The sequence below is a fragment of the Lichenostomus cassidix genome, chromosome 14 (assembly GCF_008360975.1).
Source record: "Lichenostomus cassidix isolate B80296 chromosome 14, HeHo_3.0, whole genome shotgun sequence".
In the NCBI taxonomy this organism is placed as follows: Eukaryota; Metazoa; Chordata; class Aves; order Passeriformes; family Meliphagidae; genus Lichenostomus; species Lichenostomus cassidix.
In genome coordinates, this window is record NC_139495.1 from 3,483,532 (window position 1) to 3,493,599 (window position 10,068).

Consider the following 10,068-nt stretch of genomic DNA (forward strand, 5'->3'; position numbering starts at 1 on the left):
GGAGGGAAGAAGTGTATCTCCAAAGGGGTAGGGTGTGCTGGCAGGGTATTAATGCACACATTTTTAGTCTCCTGCAACATTCGCACAAATCCACCAGGATTTTTAATGCACACTGGTCAGGAAGGGATAAGACAAGCTTAGGAGATAAAAAAGCAACAGGCACTAGGACACACAGATACAAACAGCCTCAGGCCAGAAGAGCTGCATCAGCTCTCCTTATTCCTGTTCTCTCTTTCATTCACAATCATTTGTTCCTCTTTTCCAGTTAAGATCAGGGTCTCAGCCTTGAGAATCAGCACTGTCCAGTTACTCCAGAAACCTCCTGCCCTCACACTGGCATGGAGCCTGGAGCTGGCTCCAGGAGCTGGGTGACCATCCTCAGGGCCAAAGGCAGAGAGTCATTCACCTCCCTCTGAAACTGTGTGCTGGCCATGGGTGGGGTGAACACAAACTGAGCCACACTGGGCATTTTCAGCAGGTTCATGAGCTCAGTTGCCCGAATAAGGAGCTCCTCAAGGTCCTCCTCACAGTAAACAGAGGTGACAGCAGGGCTCTGCACAAATGTCCTCATCTTGGACAGGAACATGGACACTCTGTAGGCAAGAAGGACACGGATATCAGCTGGGTATCAATCAGGACCATTGCACCCAGCTAGCTCACTACTTCAGTGTGCCAAATCCAACAGACTACCGCAGGTGACAGTGTTAGTCAGCAGATAAATCCCACTGCCCCAGCTGTGCCCTTCCACAGTTCACCTCTGTCATTTTCCAGGTTCCATCAGTTGCCAGACTCAATTATTAACTAACACCAGCAAACCCAAGCTCAGACCCATGAGATCTGCACGTTTCAACCCTCTGCCGGTGCTCACCTGGGGATCAAGTCCTGGCTGCGTGCTGCCAGCTTGGTCAGGGTGGCCATGAGGACACTGATGGCACGGGGGGCACAGCTGGGGGTGCTGGCCTGTGGCCGGAGCTGGGTGATCTCAAAGAGCACAGCCTCGAGGGTCTCGAAGAACCGCGTGATCTGCTCCACTGTGCAGCGCTTGTCGTAGGACACTGACAGGTACTCACCGACAGCCCACACCTGAGCCAAGGGCAGATGTGCAGGGAAGCACAGGGAAAGGGAATTCAGTAACTTTTAGGGAGTAGCAAATCAGGTTAGCTAATGCTAGGAGAGAGGAGGAAAGGCAAGGTGAGCACCAGAGTGCAGCAGCAGGCAGCCCTGCTCACCATGTGGGTGAAGATGGCCTCCTTGCTCTGGATGTTGCTGACTGCTCCTGAGAACTCCAGGATCTCTGTGGACAGTTCCACCACGAGTGCAGGGCGCAGCTTGCAGAGCATCACCAGCTGGGAGCTCAGCACCCTGGAGCAGAGAGAAGGGCAGAACTCAGACCAGGGCAAGGTGGTGATCCCCAAAGCCTGGAGGGGCTGGCAGCACCCAGCCACTGGCACAGGGCTGAGCCCTCAGCAAGCTCCCAGCAGGGATGAAGGTGCAGCCCCCATTTTGCACCCAAAGACACGTCACAGCAGGGACTGGGCCACAACTGAAAAGGTGCTTGGGCTGCCAGGAAGAAGGCTGGGAGCTGGGCTGTGCCTCCTGTCCCGTCTCACCTGTACACATCCTCTTTAAACGCTGGGATCTCGTAGAGCTGGTCACTCCTCTTCAGCAGCAGCACCACCAGCTGGTTTATCAGAGACCCATCTGCAAACTGAAAGCCAGCCCTTGTTTCAGCAGCACCAGTGATTTCCAGCAGCCAAACCCCAAACTAACCAGCCAGGTAAGACAGCTGGCAGAGGAACTGCCTGAACTAGGAGTGCAACAGTGCACAAAGCAGGTATCAGGCACTCACTCTGCTCTCACCTCTCTCCTTTACAGCTGGCTGAGAGCACAGAGTGAACCTGACACTGCACCACAGAGCTTTTCTGTTTCTCTGGGTGAAGTGGCCAGCTCAGTGCTCATTCATGCCAGTATCAAACCCACCCTCCCCTCATGCACCCCTCTCCTGAGGCTGCATCATCTTCACAATTTTGCTTCTATGGCAGCTCTTCACATAACAAGAAATCCCCACGGCTCAACTGGGAACTCCTCCAAAAGGACCTACCTCTGCCACCACCCTGAAAAAGAGCTCCAGTAAGACAGGGACAGTCTCTGCACACTGCACCACCCTTGGGCTGCCAGCCAGGGATCCCAGCAGCTGCCGAAGTGGAACCAGACTGTGGGCAAGAGAAGAATTACTGTTGAGGATTTTTTCCCAGCTACTTTCCCGGCTGCCCTTCCTTATCCCCCACAAGGCCTTTGAGTGCTGGCAAAGCAGACACAAGGAAGAGAAATCCACCTCAGGCCAGCCGAGAGCAGCTGTGCCTTTCCCAGTAATCCCAGTGCTGCCTCCTGGAGCTGGATGGCTGAACCACACTCCAGGCAGGCTCCTACCTCTCTGGGGCATCCTCGGGAGCAGACTTGGTGCGGAGAAGATACTGGAATGTGCTCTTGTAGAGGGGATGGCGAAAGGCCTCCAGACATGTGGCTGGTTTCCCAGCTGGGTCACTGCTGGCCTTCTCAGAGGCAGGAAGAGTAGCTGTCCTAGCAGGGAACACACAGAGAATGTGCTGCACTGTGAGAATGGGCCAGGGCAGAGCTGGGATGCTGAACACTGAAACAGGAACAGCAAGCTGGTCTGATCCAGGAACCAACTGAATGAGCTCAGGCCCATATTCAGGCAACTTGCTTCTGTATCACTCCTGGGAAAGGGAAAAGTAGTACTCTGTATCCCTCAATCATCTAAGCCCAGCAACATCTGCCTCTAGGATGACTCTCTTTTCTGAGCACTCCAGAAAGAGCTGTAATGTCAGAAGGACAAGGAAGAGCAGCTAGTTCCAATCCTACCCCATCTTCCTGGGAGCTCACAGTTCCTGATCATTTCAGGAAGAAACCTCTGTGTGTCTCCAGGAGAACAAAGTCCAGGAAAACTGGACTGAAATTTGTGCAGCCTTGTGTTAACCCGACTGCAGTGATGCCTCTCACTCTGTGACAGCTGAGGCTCAGAAGTGTGTACTGGGCTTTGGGCAGAGTCAAGATGCTGATTAACAAGCAAGAGGAAGGGAAGGTGCATTACCTCAGCTGGATGTCCAGGGCTGCTGTTAAACAGGGCAGGTCAAGCAACAAATGGAAGATCTCAATGGCTGTGCCTGCATCCAGCAGGAATGGGAGAAGGTCCACAAACTCAGAGATAAGAGGTGGGCTGTTCCACGCCAGGAACTGCAAGGAACAAGCACAGACTATTGCACTGTCCCTGCTACTCCATCACATACCCAGACAACTCCATACTGTGACCAGATGGGACGGGGAAGGGAAAGTCACTTTTGAAAAGCAAAACCAGAGAAGTCTGAGGGTTTGGTCAAAACCCAGGAGCCTGTTAGAAGCTCAACACAGGCCTCTGGCAGCTGGTTTAGTGTCTCGCAAGCTGCAACTTATTAAACTTTTCCAGAAACAAAGTGCTGTGTCCTGTGCTCACTGTGCTTCCCAGCCCTCAGCTGTCCTGCCAACCCAGACTCTTCTCTCCTGGCAGTGCTAAACACACCCAGAGCTCTCCTTCCTCTTCAAACTCTCACTTGTTTTGCAACAGCCCTTCTTGCCCATGCTCTCCCCAGCACTGCCATGGAGGTACATGGTGGGCTTTGGGGTGCAAAAAGGAAGTTCTTAGGGCACAGAAAGGAATGTGAAGCAGGCTCTCCCCTCTGCTGCTCCAACATGTTGTACCTTGAAGAGATTTGGGAAGCTCTGCCTGAATATGCTGGAGGTGTCCATGAAGAGTTGGCTGTTGTCTTTGCAGAACTGGACAAATTCAAAGGCCAGTGATGGGTTGTGGAAGAGCTGAGCTGGGATTTCAGTGAAGAGGTGCTTGTAGATGGCATCTGAGTCCACAGCTCCCAGTTTGCCTGGGAGGACACAGCACCTTGCTGAGCACAGCCCACCCCGCATCTCTGCCAGGGCTTCTGGGGCTAAGCAAGATCTGGGTTATGTTTCTCTAAAGAGCACAGGACACCCCAACTCCTGGGTCTCCTGGAATGGGATCATCCATACCAGAGCACAGGCAAGATGTAATTACAAGCTCTGGCAGGCAGCAAACTGCCAGGACAGAAGTGCTGGAGTAGGGAAGACTGGATTGTGGAGGATGGGGCAGGAGCTGAAGACTTACTGTGGTTCAGGAAGAACTGGGCAATGGGCAGCAGTGCCCTGGCATAAGTGGGATCCCCACAGATCCTGCCGTGCAGGGTTTTCAGGAAGGAGACAGCACGGTACACGTAGGAGGAGTCCTGTTTGCAGATGATGTCCATGATTGTCACTGCCTCAATGAGACACTGCAGGAGAGCAGAGAGTGAGATTGGAGTGGGGGAAGCCACAATTCCCAGAGCTTCAGCCCCACCTCCCTGTGCTTACAGCTTTCTGCAGGTCTCCATCATCTTTCTTCAGGGGTCCTGCCAGAGAGAGGAGTCCAAGTTAAGATTTGAACCCACACAGGAATATCAGGCTATCAGTTTGAGCACTAACCCTGAGTTCAGGGCAGGCAGAAACAAACACTGATCCTGATTTCAGGCCAACGAGGACCAAGTCCCACAGCCTCCCCTGCAAACCAAGGAGGCAGAACAGGGCTGCTGCCTTCAAATCCCTCCCAACACCCCAACTCAGGGCTGCTCAATGACTTGCCACAGCAGCTGCAGCAAGCCTGAGCCCTGGAGCCTAACTGTGGATTCCAGGGAGCCAGACCCCAGCCCAAACATGCAGTGAAGCAGAAATATTTTGGAGAACACTACCAAGAGGGCTCTGAGGAGGGCTCATGGCAAGACTCACGCCGGTTGCTCTGCTCAGTGAGCCGCTGGCAGTACTCAAAGGCTTTCTCCCGCAGACGCTCCATGGGGGGAAGCTGCCGACCAGAGGTGGGTGTAGGGGAGACCATGGAGGGGACAGACCTGTCCATTCCTGCTTTGTCACCTACACAATAAACATGACATGTATCAGCTCGTCACAGGCAATGTCACCCACACAGTGGCCCAGCAGCAGAAAGGCAGCTGACTGTCCCCTGGTAGAGTGAAGAACAGGAGGCTGGGGGAGAAGGGAATGCTACAAGAATACTAGGGGGAGAAGGGAATGCTACAAGAATACTAAGGAGATGCTGTCTCCCATCACCCAGGCCTTTTTTCCTAGGGAACACTTAGTCTGAAAACAGGAGACTCACCAAACAAGTAATTCCCTACGGAAGGATCAGTAACTATCAGTCAGGAGGTTTTGTGATATTCCTTCCCAAACTTTCCCTGCTCCTAGTCCAAGATCTCTGAACTCTTGCCCATATTCCTGTCACTTAGAATCACGGGATGACAGAATGGTTTGTGTCGGAAGGGACTTAAAGCTTATCCAGTTCCAACTCCCTGGCCATGGGCAGGGACACCTCCCACTATCCCAGGTTGCTCCAAGCCCTGTCAAACCTGGCCTTGGGCACTTCCAGGGATGGGGCAGCCACAGCTTCTCTGAGCAATCTCTATCAGAGCCTCACCATCACAGGGAATAATTTCTTCCTAATATCTAATCAGCTTGAAAGAGAGAAGATTGCTGGGTTGCTGGTGCAGCCACCTCAAATGACATCTGAGAGCACACAGTCCTGTTGGGGCTGCAGCCCACACTGGCCTGCAGAGCTTCAATCCCTACCTGGATTAGGGGTCCTCAGCTCCTTGCCCCCATAGCACAGCAGCCAGTTTCTCAGCATGGAGAAGGTCTGCACATTGAGCCACTGGTCCTGTGTGTAGTGCTGAGCCACTGACAGCACTGTGAAGAAGTCTGTGGCAACGGCACCATCCACCTCTGTGACAGGAGCAGGCTGAGAGAAAAGATGCACCAGGTCAGAGCCCCAGGAAAAGGCTAAGTGAGAAGAAAGGCTAAGGAAAAACCCCCCTGAGCCCAGGGAGAAAAGTAGCTCTTGCTTAGGGTCCTGCAGGAGGGCAGGAATCCAGAGAGGGAAAAGCAAGCTGTGCTGGATCCTTCTCCCCAGCTGAAACACTCAACTTTCCTAGTCTGACACTGGTCTCATTTGCAATCACCTTTTACTCTGAAGTACATGGTCACTAAAAGACTCTTGTCTTAAAACTACTTCAAGGATAAAAGCTCTAGCACTACAGCTGAACTCCTACATCTCAGAGCTGTAAATCCCCCTGCTTTGCTTTCCTGTGTGTCTTGACCATGTATCCCACAAAAAATGCTGAAGAACAGCAGCACTTCTATGCTACCACTTTCCAAAATAAGGTGATCCTGGGAACCTGACACAGCAGATAACAGACTGACAAATGCCCTTGTGACATGACCATGGCAACTCAGCACTCACCTGTTTGGTTCTGGGACTGGAGAAGAAGCCTCCAGAGGGTTGAGCCATTCCCTGCTGAGTGCTTGCATACCTCAGCCAGTCAGCCAGCTTTTTACTGACAACACTGGTCTGCTCTGTACAAGGAAAGTGACAGGGTCATTGCTAGACTGCCAGCCCATGCAACCAGCCCAACATCCTCCACAAAGCTCCTCCTGCACACTGCAGCAGGTACACAAACCTCACAGCAAACTCCCAGAAACTCACTCTTGCTCACAACTCCCCAGCATTTTAAGCTTGGGATGCTCTCCCAGGTTAACTCACCACTACCCATTCAGTGCTGCCTCTCTGATAAAGAGCACCTCTAGTTGTTTCTGCTGCTCTCTTGATGCACAGGCACATCTCTGTTTCTCTCTCTCTCTTTGCTTGATGCTCTTCAGGATAGCTACAGTTTCACACTCCTACTGCATCTGGAGACCTCAGCTAGAGTACATGATACTGTTATGTAAACCCATGGCCAGGATTTGACTGGAAGGCCCAGTCCCAGTTTTGTGAAGTGGAATACATCTCACCCAGTAAGTTCCCTTTCCTTGCAGCAGAGATGTCACTTTTGACAGCAGTTTCCAACCAAGAGCTTTCTGACCACTACCCAGATCACAGCCAGGTGGCAATCTCAGCCTTTCCTACAGATTTACCTTCTGTTAGAGATTCTGGGGAAAGGCTGATGACATTTGCCAGGACAGGAAGAAGGAAGCGAGCACTCTGACCCTCGGGGAGTCTTCTTTCCATGACTTTCACAACACGCTGCCCCACAGCAGCCACTTCACTCTTATTTCCCTGAAAAATAAAGCAAAGATAGATAATCCACCATTACTAGAGACCAACACTGTTCAATCTCTTCCATCAGGCATCAATACCAAAGTCAAACACAAAAAGAACTCACAGCACAGGTGATTTTACCACATTTTACTGAGACCTTCTGCAATTTGGATTTACAGATCCCAAACTATCGGGCTGCTCATGTGTGTTTTTACATTGTGGAACTGCAGAACAGACTCAAGGCTGGATAAGGGAGAGAGGAGCTTTGTAAGGCAGCACATAAGCAATACATTGCTGGTTTCTGTTTCACTTCCTTTAGTTGAGTAGATTCAGATACATAGAAGACATTTCAAAGTACACAATGAAACTCAGAACGAGAAGTTTCAGAAAAATATTTTACCTTTAACAGCCACAATAAAAATAAAAGAATAAAGCAAAAAGAGAAGTTTCCAGCTTGTTCCCCAGGCAGCACTCAAAACCAGGAAGGTCCTCATGTCTGCTTTTCTCCGTGGGGAATGTGGACCTTTGAAGTGTCATTTGCATTTACAGCCCTACGTGTTTGATATGTTCTATGTATATTTTTATATATAAACATGAAAGCCAATATAATAAAAAGAAGTAGTAAATTCACTCTAAAATCTTTTGCTTTCCAGGTTCAAGCAGCCCTGATCTGAAATCTATTCCAGCAGCCAGCACTAAAGGGTTATTTTTTGCTTCCAGGACCTCAGTGTCCAAACATTACAATTTTAAGCATTTTTTGTTATTAAGTGCTGCACACAAAAAAAATTGCCATTTCTTTCCTATGCAAAGGAGAATAATGAGATCCCTTGAATGAACACTGAAATGCTTCTGCTTTTTCCTACATACTTTCAATTGATTTTCACTCTCCTTGAGCTCAGGGAGGAGCTCAGGAGCAGGGAAAGAATCAAAAAGCAAATCCATATTGACAAGGGAAGATTTCTGACTTGACAGGTCATTTACCTGAGCCAGAAGGACAGAGGATATCAGGCTCAAGAGCTTTGTATCTTGAATCTCATCACAGGAGAGGATCAGATCGTTGCAAGGTGACATCTCTCTCAGGATGGCAGCACATAACACCTGGATCTGCTCAGGACTTTTGGATGAGCACAGCACCGTCTGCAACAGCTCCACAAACTTGCCATCGAGCCTGCAAGAGTCACAGTGAGCATCAGTGCAAGGCAAGAAAAGATTCAGATGTTTATTTCCTGCATATTCTTGGCTTTGGGATGATCCCCCTTAACAGTGACTAATGCCCTGTCATCATCATAATTTCTGAATGCTGTTCTGAGTGTTCTGAGTGCAGTTTGACAGCTCAGCGACACCAAGCTTTGTTACTTTGGCTACAAAAGGACAGAGAAGGCTCAGCGACCCCAACCCTTGTTATTTTGGCCACAAAAGGATATGGGCACCTTCTGCTTGGCAACGGGGTGAAAGGCGAAGAGGAGCTTTGAGTTGATACTGAACTTATGGTTTTCAAAGCTGGGTGTCATTTTAAAGCCCCAACCCACCGCCATCCTTTGTTTTTGGTTAGGAGATAACGCTGTGCTCCTTTGAGCACCCGAGACACACCGGGCCGCTCACCTGCGGGGGAACTTGGTGGCGAACACGGCGAGGTGCAGCCGCTGCAGCCCGTCCACGGCCTCGGCGCCCGCCTCGGGGCCCTGCAGCAGCGCGGACACGCGGCCGGCGAACCGCCGCAGCTCCTCCTCATGGATCTCCCTGCCGGGGCGGTCGGGGCTGTCAGAACCTACACCCCAACTCCCGGGAAGCTCCGGGATGGAGCGTTAGTACACGCCGCCCTCCCGGCTCCCCGCTCCCGCCAGCGTCCCCGCCCGGCCCGAGGGGTCCCTGTGGCTGTCCCCTGTCCCCGCGGCACCTGGCCTGCCTGAGGAAGCTCTCGGCAGCCGCCGAGCACATCGCCGCCCCGCCGCCGCCCGGGCCCGCGCCTCGGTACACGGCCAAAGCGGCCCCCCATGGGCGGGCGGTACGCCGGGCAGGCTCCGGCGGGACGCGGCGGCTGCTGCACGAAGGTTCCGCGTGGGCAGGGATGAGGTGACCAAAGCCATCGCTGGTGGCTGCTCAGGGACTGTGCCGAGGTGCTGCTGGCATTATTCCCCACCTCAGGAGCCTGAGGAGGAGCTTGGCGCTGAGGCCGCTCGGCATGGCACGAAGGGGAGCAGCTCCAGGCACTCAGACCTACGGAAAACATCATTGCACGGCACAGAGATGAGAGCTGGGGCATCTTGGTAAAAATGATTTATCAGCCAGTCCTGCAACCTGCTCACCAACCGTGCTTTCCAAAACAGGGAAAAGATGTTAAAACCAGCTGCTCAGGTTTGCAGCGCTTCCCAAAGTTAAAAATCCATCAGGACCTTCTCGCCCCACTGCTAACATGCCCGCAGCACCACGCTGAGCACCGCCCTGCAAGGAGGAGATGCCAGCAGATGAAACTTGGCATTTTGCCCTTTGGTAGTTCCCTGACCTGTGCTCTTGTGGCATTAAAGTTCATTAACACCATGCCTGGGCAATTAGCCAGCAGAGCAGCAGCACGTGGGGAGCCAAAGATAGGATAATTTTAAAAGACACTCCCCAAAAGGGCTCTGGATGAATATATTTGCTGTGTATTGTGTTACTAATTTTTAATTAGTCAATTAAAAAGAAAAATCCTCCCTGTAGTACTTGAAGGGAGACTACAGGATGGAGAGAAACTTTTTACAAGGGCATGGAGTGACAAGACATGGGGGATGGCTTCAAACTGAGTGGGCAAAACTGGATGGGATATTTGGAAGGAATTATTCCCTCTGAGGGTGGGGAAGCCCTGGCATAGGTTGCCCAAACTGTGGCTGCTCCATCCCTGGCAGTGTTCCAGGCCAAGCTGGACA

General features: G+C 51.8%; 1 protein-coding gene across 1 annotated transcript; it reads right to left on the bottom strand.

Annotated features, from left to right (window-relative positions):
* Positions 1-74: 74 nt before the first annotated feature.
* Positions 75-9,194, bottom strand: AP5Z1 (adaptor related protein complex 5 subunit zeta 1). The gene is made up of 17 exons (XM_085074522.1): positions 9,063-9,194; positions 8,768-8,905; positions 8,147-8,333; positions 7,042-7,183; positions 6,371-6,483; positions 5,701-5,869; positions 4,849-4,989; positions 4,438-4,475; positions 4,196-4,358; positions 3,757-3,935; positions 3,113-3,255; positions 2,431-2,580; positions 2,102-2,213; positions 1,611-1,708; positions 1,230-1,362; positions 869-1,083; positions 75-593 (listed from the first exon to the last, which is right to left on the bottom strand). Exons 1-17 carry the CDS (start codon positions 9,101-9,103, stop codon positions 329-331), a joined length of 2,427 nt encoding a protein of 808 aa, XP_084930648.1. The 5' UTR covers positions 9,104-9,194; the 3' UTR covers positions 75-328.
* Positions 9,195-10,068: the final 874 nt, after the last annotated feature.